Source organism: Gekko japonicus, unplaced genomic scaffold (assembly GCF_001447785.1).
Source record: "Gekko japonicus isolate JY-2015 unplaced genomic scaffold, Gekko_japonicus_V1.1 scaffold235, whole genome shotgun sequence".
Taxonomy (NCBI): domain Eukaryota; kingdom Metazoa; phylum Chordata; class Lepidosauria; order Squamata; family Gekkonidae; genus Gekko; species Gekko japonicus.
Genome location: NW_015163610.1, coordinates 485,513 through 501,598, shown reverse-complemented (window position 1 = coordinate 501,598; position 16,086 = coordinate 485,513). Strand labels below are relative to the sequence as shown.

Below are 16,086 nucleotides of genomic sequence, written 5' to 3'. Positions count from 1 at the left end.
ATCCTTGCAAACAGCTCCATCTGGAAGCACCCTTGGAAGAAAAAGAATCAGATCTGAAGTGCTGAAGGCAAACAACAAGCAATGGATGCAAACAATGGGTTGGCTGTCACATACATGCAACTGAATAGAAGAGGGCTTGGAAGGAAATAAAAAAAGCAGAGATGGGTAAAGGAAGGGTTCAGATAAAATATACAAGGGAACAGGGCAGGGCAACAAGCAGATGTTCATCTAACACCCTCCCCTGATGCTGACTCCAGATAACATAACAATTGGTGTACAAAAGAGGTGGGCAGAAGGTAGAGTTCCCAGTCTCTCCTGGACCACCACCTAGTGTAAAGAAAGTTATACTGGGTGGACCCTGGCATTCTGTGCCAAGACACTCTTTATGTCTATATTCAGGCCAGTTCATGCCTTAGTGTTGAAGAGATCTTGGGCAGGCCCATTGGCTGTATAGATTTAACGCACATTGGCAGACAACAGGGATTCTAGCAAATCCCAGCAGATTCTAGACTGTACCATGTCTGCAGCAGACATCCAATACTGTGGAATCTTCCCCTAATTTTCCCCCCCTGTGTTTCACAAGTTTGACTCTGGAATACCTCCATATTGTTGATTGCAATCCCCCGTGTTTTGTTTCTTAGTTTGTTTTTAAATATAATCACCAAGCCCTGATCATTTTGCTCCATCTGGGGAGAGAGAAAGAACATATCTCTTTCAGTATTGCCTGCTATTAACATATATTTACTGGCAATCTGATGTTGTATGGTGACTGAACAATACCTACAAAGCTGACTCTCTTGATGGTGACTGATCTCTGTGGGCATGGATCACTGTAACCTGGTTAAGAGTACATGTGGGGCTAGTAATTGAAGTAAAATAAACATACTGAACTTGAATGCTGGGATTGTGTACAGTTGTTTTATGCAGCTTATTCGTTTGAATAGCTAGAAATTCAGAAGCAGGCTTTTTTTTCCAAGTGAAATCAGCTAACTGCTCAGAGAAAGTAAGATTCCTGCTATGGTGGATAGACAGATGCCATAAAATAGGGAACAATCGCCCTACCTATTTATTGTTAATTAAACCAGGGGGCACAACAATGTATTAAGGTGAGTCAATTAATTAATTAATTAAGAACAGACTCTTAAATCACACAAGATCTGGTTAGGCTTTCAGGAGGAAAAGTGCCAGTCCATTGTTAATTGAGCCAAATGAGCCTGAAAATTCACAGTGGAAGAGGGAGGGAAGGAAAATGGAAGGAAAAAGGAGAATGGCACTGAAAACCTTCCCAAAGGGAAATGAGTCACACCTGCTCCAATGACTTCTTCAATCTTCACGAAAGACACATCAATTTCCTTGGCAAACTCACGAACAGCTTCATTGGGATCCTCGTAGGTAAAAGGGTCAATGTAGATCTTCATTCCTGGGGAGCCTTCTCATTTGAGAGAAGAGCCAGACAAACAGAGGGAAAGAAAAAAATCATATTCATCTCTGGGAGGAGGCATCAACAGCATGTCTCCGTAAACCCTTCTCCCTTTCCTGCCTATCTTCACCATTATCTTCCTTGTAGCTTCCCTGTTCACTGTCCTTTTGATTTAGGGATGCTTCCAAATTTTCTTGATGTGCATTTCTTCCTGACAGTTTGGAATTCTGGATTATCTGATTCTGAATTTGCCATTGTTTCCAGTTGATTTATGTCTTCCTGCCCCTACATTACCATGTACTTTAATAAAGCACTGCAAAAAAGCAATCTTTATGTGACTATACATGAAGAAGAAGAAGAAGAAGAAGAAGAGATTGGATTTATACCCGGCCCTTCACTATCCAAGGGAGTCTCAGAGCAGCTTACAAACTCCTTTCCCTTCCCCTCCCCTCAACAGACACCCTGTGAGGTAGGTGGGGCTGAGAGTGCTCTGACAGAAACTGCTCTTTTTCAAGAACAGCTCTTATCGGAGTTACACTTGCCCAAGGTCATCCAGCCAGGTGCAAGTGGAGGAGTGGGGAATCAAACCCTGTTCTCCCAGATTAGAGTCTGCACACTTAACCACTACACCAAACTGGCTCTCCATACTACTAACTCCATACTACTACTCCATACTACATACTAAGATTCTCTGTGTTGCTTTTTTTGCAGTGTTTCATTAATGCACATGAGCCCACAGATAATGTGGAGGTAGAATGAACTGAAGGAAAGGAAAGCTCCAGCAACCTGCCTGTTCCAATTCCAGAATTAATTTCAGAAATTCTCCTGGTTAAAGCGGAATTCAAGAGAAGGAGAATATAGGACAGAACATATATTCCAAACTACAGTTAGAATATTCTATCCTTCAGAATAGAATAAGAGAAACTCCATACTCTTGATTCATTCTGCTCCTTATATTGTTCTCTACTTCTCCTACATTAACTTTTTCTCCTGGTGCTCTCCTTGAGATTTAGGACATATTAGTTATAACTGGCAGATTGGGAGCAGGCCACAGGTTGCACCCAGAAATGGGTGCCCAGTGTTATTTATTGAAGCAGTAGCAAATCCATTAGCAGAACAGTCAAGGAAAGAACTGCAGGTAGAGATCAATATTTATCAATCTGACACCTTTTTGTAGGTCTGATTGCACGGGTTAGACTGAGTAGCTGTGGCATAGCAGTGGAGTGCAGAGCAAAAAAAAATAAAACAAAGAGAATAGCAGCAAGCTGGGAAGAGAAATGGAGTGGAGCAGGAAGACAGAGAGGGAAGAAAGAAGGAAATCACTTCAAGGAAAGTTTTCTCAGAAATACAAAAAGAAAAAAAATCAAAAGGATTCAATCAGAGTAAAAGGAGATCATCACAGTGCCCTTCAGAAAGAGGAGGCGTACACAAATAGATGAAAGACTTAAGAGAGTGGAGAAAGCCATTTCTCAGCTGTCCGACATTCTAGGAGTCTTCCAGTTGATTCAGGTCTGAAGAGCCCTGTAGCCGCTAGTTAAATTCCTCTCACACAGCTCTCTCTATTTTGGACTGAACATTATACCACAAGAGCAAAGTTACAAACCAAAACTATTTTGCTGGTTTTATGGCAATGACAGTAGCTAATTTATGATGCTTCCTGTCCATGCATAATTTAAGAAGGGTTTTTTTATTTACTCAACACACCTTAGCTTTTCAGCTGCTACTAAAATGACAGAATGCAGTAATTACAAACAAGTGAACATCCTAATGATCAAATACGGTCTCCATCATAAATACTCCGGCTTCACTTTAGCCTTCTAAAAGTATTACAAGGACCCTTACAGCAGGCTGCCAAAGTTCTACTAGACATAGCTGGGAATTTGTATGGTGCTAGAGGGAATTTGGGAGGCTGCCTGTAGGAGTTAACTCTGGTAGAAACCTTGTTATTTCACTCATTAAATTTTAAGAGAAATCTCACACTCAGGAACTCAAATTGTATTGGTAGAAGCACTTCCTCCCATCTGGTGTGTATTAAAATCGCAGAACCCATGAATCTAACAAAGACCACTCAAATGCTATGCAATTGTGCTTTTTGGGATTAAACTCGTAAACATAAGCATGAGAAATGTTGTGGCGCCACCTGTTATAAAGGTGTCAGGGATGTTCCTGATTTGTGTCCAGGTGCTATTCAAGAGAAATGAGAGCCTCTCCTACTGCTCAAAACATGCCATATGCCTCTGGCGCCTTTTGTTGAAGGGTCATGTCCTGTTACCTTTCTTGTAGCACCCAGCAGCGTGCTTCTGTAGTTATGTTTGTAAAGTTCACAAGATTTTAGCTGTAGGCCCCATTCCTTTGAGCATGAATGGAGGGCTTGTGTTAATACCTGTGAACATACCTATTATTCACTGTTGGACACTTCTTCCATCACCTCCCCCCTTCAACCCCAGATTTGTTCCTCCTCACCTTCCTTGTGTTTGGAATATCTTTTAAATAGCAGAAGTCCTCTACTGTTTCTCCACCTCAATAGTCCCACCACCACCACAAGTGTTTATGTCACAGACCCTTTGTTTAAAAAACTCCAAAGACAGTATTAGGCAGGTCTTATTTGACCAGGAGATAAATAAATATAGAACAAAACCTCTCAGTCCCTATCTTCATATTTATTTTTGCTTCTTGTTATTTGAACTCAAATTCTGGGCCTTAATTCCAGGGCCACAGAGCAACAGATTCAAATGTCAGGGATATTACCTAGCTCAGCCAATTGATGGCTCCTTTTAAGACTTCTGTGCATGCCTGCTTGTGTCAAATATTGACATGTGCACTGGAGAGGAAAGACAATAATCTGGCACTTAAGAGTCCAATGACATTTTATAGTCCCGTTCACACTGGCCGATTTGAGCCGGGAGCGGGACAGTTCGGGGCCGGATCAAACCGGCGCGATCACACCACAACATCTGGGAAGCGTCTTGCTTCCGTGGCCGAACTGTCCCTTCCCCGCAGAAATCCGCCTCAAACCGAACCACCTACCTTAGGTGGTTCAAATGGGAGAGGCACTTCTAACCGGGCGTTTGATCGCCGGCGCGTCTTTGCGCCGGCACAACCCCGGCCCGGATCCGAACTGCGCATGCTCAGACATGCGCAGTTCGGCCGGCCCCTGGTTAGGGCCGTGTTTTCTCCCCGGCGTTTGATCGCGCCGGGGAGAAACTGCGGCGCGGCCGGGGGATCTGTGGGATCCCGCCGCGCCGTGTCAACGTTGGCGCGGCTTTTAAAAGCCGCGCCTCAAGAGGCTTTTTTCCTGTCGTGTGGCAGGGGCCTATGTTCAGCAAACAGTTTATTTCCATGCTCTTTTAATTGTGGGTTGTTGTGTTGTTGTTTTTTTTTAAATTTTTGTGCATTGGTGAACTGTGCCTCTATTCACAGTCATGTGATAGTGACTACTCACATTTAAATACACTGTAAATTACAATTCCTAATCGGGTATGAAAGCACTACCATTAGTACTACTGTTCAACATGACGCCACCAGTTCCACCCCCTGACATCACCACCAGGCTCCGCCCACTGAGGCTGACAAATGTAGTCCTCAGCAAGGAATGATGGAAGGCATGCATCACAACTAGTGCTGAAGAAACAGGTTTCCATTGTTGATATGCTGCATGTGTAATTTCAGATTTTCAATTGCTGTAATTGGAGAAGGCTCTCTAGCCCATAAGCCCGGTAAGAATTACTTACTTGCTAATCTTCAGCATATTAACTCGGAAGTAAGACAGCTAATGTCAATGGGACTTACATCCAGGTAAATGTGTTTAGGATTGCAGCTTTAATTTCTATATAATTCAGATAATTAGAAACAAACAATGCTCATTAGCTACAGAGTTAATGTAATTAACAGCTTCAGGCCATGTGATACGTGAAGATCTTGCTCCTGGAAATCCCAAGACTGGAGAGGAACGCTGAACTATCATTTTCTCTTAGGATATTTCCAGACAGAGTGGTTTTGTTCTGAGAGTCAGGAGCAGTGATTCAGCACGCCTGACACCCACAAACCACATGGGAGCTTTGCAGATCCCCGTACCAAGTGTTGCTTATCCTAATGGTGGACCAAGTCTAGCAGATCAGTGTGGGTGGCATTGTCCACAGCAGCTACTGCAGTACAATCAGCTCCACCCCACATACAATACTTGGTACCTCTTCCTTGCAGTATTCTTCTACTGCTTCTAGTTTGGCACTACAATGGTAAGTCCACAAACGGAGGAAACGTTTTCTAGATGCAGCCTTAGGCACACCCTGGACCAAAGCTCTAGTCTTTCACTGCCAGTGGTGAAGCTGCAAGGAAGCCATCTGTGCTTTGCCCAGTTCATAAATCTTTTTACGGCTTCATCACATACACTTTAACTGTTCCATAAATTCTTTTACAAGTGCAGCTGATGCTCTAGCAGGATTACAAAGGAATTTACAAGATCATAACCAGGGCTGGTTTACAGATTAGAAAAGCAAAACAAACATATAACACAGAAGGATCAAGCTGGGGGACACAATGACCTTGCACCTCATAACTGTAACCTCGGCTGGTCTAACATGGCTTCTCGATGCTCAGCAATAGAGAATACCAGGGAGCAGACAGAAAGTGTTCCCGTATTAACAAATGGCTCGTTGCTCTTTACAAACATGAGGGAATTTGCTAGACTTTAGAACCAGATGGTTTAACATATTTAGAACAGCAGGTATGAAAGAGTAAAGCTCACAGAACAGAGAGCACATCTGATCAGTGATGGCAATAATGTTTGAAGTCCACACGGAAGCTGGGGTGTGTGTAATGTGGATTTCCCCAATTCAAAAAGCCTCACTGCACTCTGAATCAGGCCCAGACTGCTTTGAATCAAGGTACAGCCCAATGACTTTTCTGTACCTCAAATGTTGCATGCTCTTGCCTCACCAGCAATGAAACAAACAAAAGATAGGTGGATTTTCCGGGCGCAATCTCACCACCACATCTGGGAAGCGTAGAGCTCCTGTGGCTCACCCGAGGCCTCCCTCCGAAGATACGCTGTAAAAAACTAGTACCTTCGAGGTACTAGTTTCCGGAAACGGTGGGGCATGGGCGGGCGTCTGATCGCGTTTCTGGTGGTAGTTCCGGCGCCCGCCCATGTCCCCTTGTAAAAAGGGTTTTTTTCCCCAAGTCTCCACAGATGCGCACAAGCACCCAAGGGAGCATATGCACACTTTAGTTTAAAAAACAACACAACCCCGTTTGCCCCGCAGCCTCGCTTCTTTGCAGCACCGCAGGATTGTCCTGTGATCGGCACCTGCCCCCTAACCACGGGACCTCCACGGGACGTCTGCTCGAGCAACCACGCGTTATTTTGCCCCGGGGTAAACAGCCACGCTTCCCCCCCGCGTTTTCTGGCCTGTGTGACCGGAGCCATAGTTTGACAACAGAAAGGGAGTACAAATCTCCTGCCCAGGTGCATATGGGAGATGGTATTTGTATACACACATAGCTCTCACTAGCCCACAGAATGTGTCTTTAACTTACAAAAAAAACCCTACAAGATGCTAACGGCCAGTAACTGAGATGGCTTTTTAAAAGGGTTAGCTAAATTAATGGAACATAGGTTCGTTAATAGCTAGTAGCCTTAAATTGCTTACTTAACCTCCATGTACAGAGGTAGTATACCTCTGCCCGTGATGCCAAGTGATGACAACAGGTGATGTACATTGCCTTCCTGACATGCTCCTAAGCACTCATCTGCCTGGCTACTGCTACAACAAAATGATGGACTAGATGTAGCCTGACATAATCCAGCCAACAACTCCCATGTCCTTAACATTTTGTTTTCATACTTGCAATCAGGAAGGCATATGACTGACTTGCCAAATAGGAAAGCAGGTGAAGATGCCTGTTTTTATGGGGGAATGCTCAGTATTTACAAGGTACTTAAATGCCAGTACTGGATACATAAAGGATGGTTTGAGGAATTAAAAGACTAGTTAGCCAAACACTTTTTGCTTCATCTAGAAACAAATCAGGCTCCTTGATGCTGAGTTTTTGGTTCTTTTGCAGCTGCAAGTGATCCATGCGCTATACAGTGTGCTGAAACACAAAGGAAAACAGTGTTCTTAAGCTTGCTCTCACTCTCCTCTCAACCAGCCAAACAGAGGGAATTGGATTGGACTGGTGGGCTCTTTCTAGTAGTTTGCAGTGGGAGAAAGGAAGAGAGCCTCCTGGCCATAGCCCTGCAGGATTGGTCCTTGCTCTAGGATTCTTTTAGAATTACAGCTTTTAAAAGAAATCTTTGTCTCACTCTTCATTTTCTCCTTCTGCCTTGTTTCACTTAATCCTCACGGGTCTATGGTAGGTAAAAGGGTTCTGACATTGTGGGTAACACTATGAGAGAATGACCATCCTCTGGGCTCTGCATTCTGTATTTCTTGACCATTATTTTCCCACTTGGACCTCACACTATTCAAATCAGTTGGTCTACCTGAAGTTAGGCGAGACTATGCTGTTCACCTAACTGGATTGCTTGCTTGCTCCAGTTTCCTCATTCTCTCCAAATCTCCTACGGGTCTTTCTTTAACATATGTGTGCATGCGGTTTGCATTAATACCACTGTAACTTTAACAGCATTTCCCCCTCTTTCCTCTCATGGCTATATTCAGAACTACTGGGAAGAAAAAACCCACTCAAACTCCAGGAATTGTTTTCCTTCATTTCGGTACGAGTATAGCCTGCATGGAGGCTGTCAAAAGTGTATAATGCTTCAATGTGAGTGGTATCTCCATGCCAGTGGGCACCTGGGATGTGCAGCACTGCCATGGAGCTGCAGTATGTTTTGGGGATGATGAATGGAGGGTTAAAGGGTTATTCAGTGTTACTCCTGCCATTTAGAACCTCAGCTAGGGTTGCCAATAGGAGGCAGGGGATCCCCTGGTTTGGAGGCCCTCGGCCTGCTTCAGGGTTATCAGAAGAGAGGGAGGGGGGATGTCCACTGGGTGCTCCATTATACCCTATGGAGACCAGTCCCCATAGGGTATAATGGCGAATCGATTTGTGGGTATCTGGTGCTCGGGGGGGGGGGGGTTTTCAGATAGAGGCACCAAATTTTCAGCATAACATCTGGTGCCTCTCCTCAAAGAAACCCCCAAATTTCAAAAAGATTGAACCAGGGGGTCCAATTCTATGAGCCCCAAAAGAAGGTGCCCCATCCTTCATTATTTCCAATGGATGGAATGTGGTCCCTTTAAATGTGACAGCCAGAACTCCCTTTGGAGTTCCATCGTGCTTCTTCCCTCCCCTGCTGGCTTGTCAGCCTCACCTGGCAACCCTAACCTCAGCACATGTAAGCATTTCTCAGTGGTTTCCACATAGAGGCTGTTGCCAAGTGTAGCTATGTTTGCCTACAGTAGTATAGCTTGTTTTGTGCCCAGCAGCACCTTAGAGACCAACAAGATTTTGGGGGTTTAAGCTTCCAGGAGCCAAAGCTCACTTCATCGTAAACTCTTCTGGTGAGGAGGACATTGGCTCTCGTTTGTACCCTGACTCTAAAGTGTGGCTGGACTCAAATCTAGCTGTTCCACACAGAGGTTGTAAGGTTTCATCTGGTCTCAGTAATAGTATTCTTAAAAGGAAGCTGGTAAGATTTTAAAAGGAAGAGGGCAATATGCTGGTAGGATTAATGTGAGAGTTGTCATTTAACTTGCAAATTGTAGATGATTGCAGAAAAAGATGCCTACGGAAAACTTCACTGTGTTTCAAGCAGAATGGATCAATTTGCTCCCCACTTGTAATTTCTAAAACTCTACACAAAGCAGGCCAGAAACTATGTGCAGTCCTAGCATGGATGATTTTAGCTTCACTTTACAACTGATGTCTCTCATCTATCCTGATGGAGGTGGCCTTACAAGGGTCCTGCCACTGGATTGTGTGCTTGCCTTTGCTTTATGAGAAATAGTTTTTACCATGAAAAAAGTGCTGTCTGACAGTGAGGCAATGTGCTACTGGGGTATTTTGTTTGTTTGTTTTTTGTATTTGTGTATGTGTCTGTGTCCACGTGTGACCATGCCCGGAAGTCATGGAGACCTCTCGCAACTCCAACTGGGGCATGGAGGACATTCAGAATAGTGGCTTGGTAGCCTACCTCTGCCTCCTGGCCCTGGCATTCTTTGGAGGTCTCCCATCCAAATACTTGCTAGGGTGGTCCTGCTTAGCTTCTGAGATCTGACAAGACTGGGCTTGCCTGGGCTATCCAGGTCAGGGCGGCAATGTGCTACTATTGAAGAACTGTCATAGAAGAGAAGCCATCAGAGAAAGATAGGTGGATTAGTACATCCAGGGCTTTTTTTTCCCCTGGGGGAACATGCCAGAACAGAGTTCCAGAACCTCTTTGACATAATTCTTTTTAAAATGTTTAAAAGTTCATGAGTTTTCAGTATATAGAACGAAAACTTAATTTCCCTCTGGAGAGTTCCGGCACCTCTTTAAAAAACAAAAACAAAGCCCTGAGTACATTAATGGTTCAGTGAACAAGACTATGGCTAATTAGCATTAAAAGTGCAGAAATGCCACAGAAGAGTACAGTGGCAGTAACAAAAAAAGGTGTTATACCTACAAACATTCTATTTAGAAAGCAGAAAACATATTTGCTAAAAGATTTGCTAACTATATGAGTAGCAAAGTCATACTGAAGAGTCTCTGATGCGGACTCAGTCAAAATCTTTCAAACACAGTGAACTAACTTCTTACAGAGAGAGAGAATGAATTGTTAACTGTCAGGATCTCAAGAGGCAAGTATGCAATTCCTGTATTACAAAAAATAATCGTAAGATGAGCTAGGGAATTTGCTTCATGAGTTAGATCAACTTTATCTGGGTTTGGGGCCTATTATCAATCTACATCTGCAATCCTAAAAGCATTTGCCTGGAAATATATCCCACTGAACTGATAGGCATTTACTCTATGTCTGCATAGGATAGTTCCCTTTGTAAGCTTTGTCCATATTGTGTGACCCTTTGTCCATATTGTGTGACCCAGGGCCATTTTGCTAACACTATATTTTCTACTCACAACTTCAAAATGTAAGTAGAAGTGGATTGCTAAAAACATCAAGACAAATAATAAGCACTTCTTTAGATATAATCAAAGCAGTAAAATGGCCCTTGGATAGGCCCTTGGGCCTTGGATGACCAAGGAATAAAAGGTTTGTGAAAGAAAGCTGGAGAGATGGCAGAGAAGCTCAATAAATTCGTTGCATCTGTGTTCAGTGTGGAAAGTGTGGAGCATGTATCCAGGCCACAGCCACTATTTTTCAGAAAGGGAGCCTGAAGAACTGAGTCAAACTGAGATGATGAGAGATGAAATTCTAGACCTACTGGGGAAACTCAAATGTGAGATTGCTGATCTACTAACCAGTATATGTAACTTACCACTAAAATCAGCCACTGTACCAGAAGACTGGAGAGTGGTAAATGTTACACTGATTTTTAAAAAGAGGCCCAAAGGGGAACCAGGAAATTACAGGCCAGTTAGCTTAATGCCTGTCCCAGGCATATTAGTAGAAACTGTAACCAAAGATAAAATTTTTAGGCACTTAGAGGAACAAAGCCCAAAGACAGGAAATCAGCATGTCTTCTACTAAAGGAAGTCCTGCCTCACCAACTGTGTGGTGTTCTTTGAGAAAGTGAAGAAACATGTAGATCCAAGGTGACCTGGTAGACGTTATTTACTTGGACTTTCAAAAGACTTCTGACAAGATATCCCACCAAAGAAGAAGAAGAAAAGAGACTGGATTTATATTCTGCCATTCACTACGCGAAGGAGTCTCAGAGCGGCTTACAAACTCCTTTCCCTTCCCCTCCCTACAACAGACACCCTCTGAGGTAGGTGGGGCTGAGAGAACTCTGACAGAAACTGCTCTTTTTTTCAAGAACAGCTGTGCCAGAACTATGGCTTGCACAAGGTCATCCAGCAGGTGCAAGTGGAGGAGTGGGGAATCAAACCTGGTTCTCCCAGATTAGAGTTGGTGCACTTAAGCACTACACCAAACACTCCTGCATAACACCTTAGCAGTCATGGGATAAGAGAACTGGTCCTCTTATGGATTAAAAATTGGTTAAACAACAGAAATCTGAGAGTAGAAATAAATGAACAGTTCTCTCATGGAGGGAAGTAAGTAGTGGGTAACATTTTTAATGGTACCCCATTCTCTGCAAATAAACAATTCTAGGAGAAAGGCTCAAGTGTAGCCTTTTACTTTTAGGTATATCCATTCTACCACATCAGCACTCTGCACCAGAAGAAGAGGAAGAGGAGGAGGAGGAAGAGGAAGAAGAGGAGGAGATTGGATTTATACCCTGTCCTTCACTCAGAGACTCAGAGCAGTTTACAAACTCCTTTCCCTTCCCCTTCCCACACCAGACACCCTGTGAGGTAGGTGGGGCTGAGAGAGCTCTGACAGAAACTGCTCTTTTTCAAGGACAGTTCTTGTCAGAACTATGGCTTGCCCAAGGTCATCCAGCAGCTGCAAGTGGAGGAGTGGGGAATCAAGCCCAGTCCTTCCAGGTTAGAGTCCAGGCACCTCATTCTGTGTAGACCAGGCTGAAAGATCACAGGAAAAACAGCCAGTAGTGCAGCCAGTGAACCTCAGTGTGCTCTACCCTGTGACCATAGGGGTCTCTGTAAAATGCAAGTCCTACATGTGCATGTCACCCACCCCAATGAAACTTGTATTACACAAGTATCTTCTGTGACACATTAAGAGGCAGGAATCATTATTTCAGGCAAGGGAAAAGGGCTTGATAGTTTTCTGGGTATCTTCCCATATTATGCTTTATAACATCATTTGTAGGGTTGTCGTGTCCCCTTGGCTTGCCGGCAGGGGGATTTGAGGGGTGTTCCAGGGGTGGGAAGTAAGTAGTGGGGTGCCACAAGGATCAGTACTGGTGCTATTTAATTTGTTCATAAACAGAACTGGGGGTGAACTGTGTACTGACCAGTTTTGCAGATGACACAAAATTAATCTGGATGGTAAAACCCAAGTCCAACTGTGAAGAGCTTCAGGAGGAATTCCACAAATTGGGTGAGTAGGCAATGTGGCAAATGAAGTTCCATGTCAGTAAGTGTAAGGTGATGCACACTGGAACAAACCATCCCAACTGTAAATACATGCAAATGAGGTCTGAACTTGAGCAACAGACAGACAGAGAGGGCTAGAGACTTTAGGGTTGCAATGGCTCAATGAGAATGTTAACCCAGTGTGCTGCAGCAGTGAAAAAGGCAAACTCTATGCTGGGGATTATTAGGAAAGGGATTGAAAGTAAAACAGCTGATATTATAATGTTCCCATGTAGATCTATGATGTGGCCTCATTTAGAACACTGTGTGCAGTTCTGGTCATATGATGACCACGAATGCAAACTGTCTATAGCTCTGAACCTCAACAAATATTTCTTGTTTGACTCAAGGAACATCTTTGCAGTGAAGGATTCATGAGGTGAGTTTGCTCCCCTCACATTCTATAGTCACACTACTCAGAAGTGCTATGGATCTATTTATTTATTTATTTAGATTGATTTCTACCTAGCCTTTTGATCCAGAAGAATCCCCAAGGTGCCTTACACAGAATAATAAAATGCAACTGGTTTGGAGATGCTTCCATCTCCTCTAACATAGCAAACAAGCTGGGGTGACATCCCACCCAATTCCTGCTATTTCATTTAAGCCCTTCCGGCTGTTTCCATGCCCTTTCATCAAGTCTTACTCCTCTGACTGATTACAATTGGATGGCCTGTCGTCAGGCTGTTTTTTATTGCCTTCCCTCATGATGAGTGGTCTTTTTACTGCCTCAAGGCAGAGAGAAAAAAGCCGTATGGGGGGAGGCAGCCTTGCCTCAGGTGAAGTGCTGAGTGACGGCACTTGATCTCCAATATATCATGGACCCTAATATCTCAGAAGATTTGGGGTGACTCTCCTTTGTGCCTACATGTTTCTTACATAGAGCCTTCCCGGCATTTGCCGGCACAGTATTACCACCAAATGTTCATATTTCCTTTTCTCAGCTCCAATGGTTACAATAAATGAAACCCACAGAGTTGTCAGACCCTCAGAATTGAATTCCAAACTCTCTCACTTTTCCATTTATACTATAAGCACAGGTATTTGTAGCATATATTGTCCCTTACTGCTTAATAAAAAAAAAATGTCCAATAAAAAGTTATGGTCTGTAAATGAAGTTTGTGAGCTTTCACTGAAATACCAGGATTTTTTTTAGAAAGCTGATACTAGTGTAGCTTTATACCTCTAACTGTAAATTCTCTGTAATTTTAACAATCCTTTGGTATAATCAACTGGTACAAATATGGCAGCATGGCACGATACAGTGCAATCCTATGCAGAGTTACTCCAGTCTAAGTCCACTGCAGTCAATAGCTGGAGGAACTCTGCACAGCATTACACTGTGAGCCAATCAGAGTTTGAGTATCACATTCTTCTTTCAAAACTGGCTGAGAAATGTATACAGTTATTTTCTGACCCACACCCCACAAAAGCTTAGAAACTGTCTAGGATGAAAACCCCCATCATCCCTATTATTTACATTAGTCTCAAAAATGACTCCATTGATATCTGTGTTTTCAGTTACATTTGCTTCTCTTTAAAGTAAGAAACAATCCAGAGATGTTTTGTCCAAACTGAAAATTATGAAAGTCTCAGGGTGATACAGGAAGGCTTCTGAAAGTCAGGAAGTGCAACAACAGCTAAATGTTTAACATGACACCTTAATCCCCCCCCCCCTTTGCATCATACTTGTGGTTAATCTTTAATTCCATGACTGCATGTTCATGATCCATCTATTTGAATTACAATGAGTATGTTATCTTCTGCACCTTAGGCTCACGTTTTCTTTTTAAAGCAAGGGAAAGTCTGGGAGGCTTCTCTTCAAAAGTGCAAATTGGATTTCAGCTGCTCCCAATTTGGTTTTCTTCCACCTATCTCATTTCCTGCTTTGGCTGTGGTTTACTTAGGTATTGCTTCTGGCTGTAATCTGAAGAGCCCTAAAGAGCCGTGTGCATTTGTGTTGGAGATTTCCCCTGAAACACCTGGGAACTGTCGAATATAATTGTTTGCAGCTGGTACTGCATGAACGGTAAGCATGTAAAGTATATGTAGGTGTAGGCAGAGGAGGGTAGATGGGCAGTGATTACTCACTGGCCAAGATTGCTGCCTTGCTATTTTATTATCCTATTAACTTTCCTAATACAGGTTATAAAGGCTTGTTTGCTGCTTTTTTGCAAGAGCTCAGTTTGCATTCTGGGAAGAATCTGAATATGATATGTTTACTAAACAGCTGATGAAAAGTCATCTGCTTATATTTCACTGTGACTAATGAAGCTATACATTTTTAAAGGTGGAAGTTTTTAAAAATGGCAATTTGTAGATTGAAGAAAATAAAACGGCTTGTTTGTGGATTCCCAACAGGACCCTGTATTTGCCTGTCAATCAAACAAAAGCAGGCATCCAAGCAGTTACTCTCCATAGTAATTTATGATGAATTTCCATCCCTGGTGAGCTAAAGTGTACTTTTCAATCATTTTAGGGAGGGCCATTTGCAGAAAGACTGACAAGGCTATAAAGTAAATAAGTAGATTAAGCACAGATGACAAAAACTTCTATATGGCCTGGCTCTTCCATTTCTGGAACTATTTATTGGTTTAAAATAATACTAAATTCTGCAAAGTTGCTCAAATGCCCAAACTAGACAAAAGCCAGGAGACCCAATTATCGGAGGCTGAGGATTTTCTCCAGTGCTTTTTGAATCCTTCCTTTCTCCTGGGGTTCTTGATCTGCTCTACTGAACATCACTGAAAGAAATCTCCATTCTGATATAAGCTTGAACTTTTCCTAGAATGGCGCTTGCTTTTGCTTTAAGCTCCCAGGTGATATGTGCATAAGCACTATTCTCTATATTCCACATTTTCAGGTCAAGATACTTCTGGCTAAAACTTCTAAAGTCAAGGCAGCCTTCTACAGCTTCCTCAGTATCAACCCCTGTTTCCCACTCAAAAGATCTCACTTTTCTTGTCCATTTCCACTGTCTTTCCCCCATATGTCTTCCACTTCTGCCTCTGAATCCAGTCACTTTGTTTCATGACCTCTCCACATTGGACTGCAAACAATATTCCATTTCCCAATCAAGTTCAAAAGAAAACATCTGTATGAGGTTCCATCAACCTTCCCAGCCTGTCCCCAACTGTCCAGAGGCATCTTATACACTCACCTCGACCAGTGCTATAGTGCTGTAACTTATCACTATACACTGCCTCTTTACTGTAAGCTCGCTTCCTGGGAAAACAAAGTAAAAATGAGTTCAGTCAGTGTCCACATAATATACTTTTACACAGACCTTATTGCTGCAATACCATAATGCTTGTCTACAGTATTATAAACTGATATGGTATTCATTCAAAAGCCTTTGTATCTAATTCTAATAACAAATTGTTATTCTGTATTTAGTCAACCTGTGCCAGAAAGGTGCTCTGCAGAATCTGCCAGCATTGTTTCCTTTCTGTACTACAGTGGCCAACTTTTGGTTTTCTGCCACCTTCCTATGACACTGTTCAAAACATCTCACTGAGAAATGTAGAACTACCACCACACTGAAACAATAATCG

General features: G+C 43.0%; 1 protein-coding gene across 1 annotated transcript in view; it reads right to left on the bottom strand.

The window, feature by feature from the left end:
• Positions 1 to 16,086, bottom strand: part of EPHB1 (EPH receptor B1) — a 441,868-nt gene that overhangs the window by 26,565 nt on the left and 399,217 nt on the right. Inside the window, exons 9-10 of the mRNA XM_015407331.1 lie at positions 15,693 to 15,757; positions 1,307 to 1,429 (exon numbers count right to left, since the gene is read on the bottom strand). Coding sequence (XP_015262817.1) covers positions 1,307 to 1,429; positions 15,693 to 15,757 — 188 coding nt within the window. The remainder of the gene's footprint in view (positions 1 to 1,306; positions 1,430 to 15,692; positions 15,758 to 16,086) is intronic.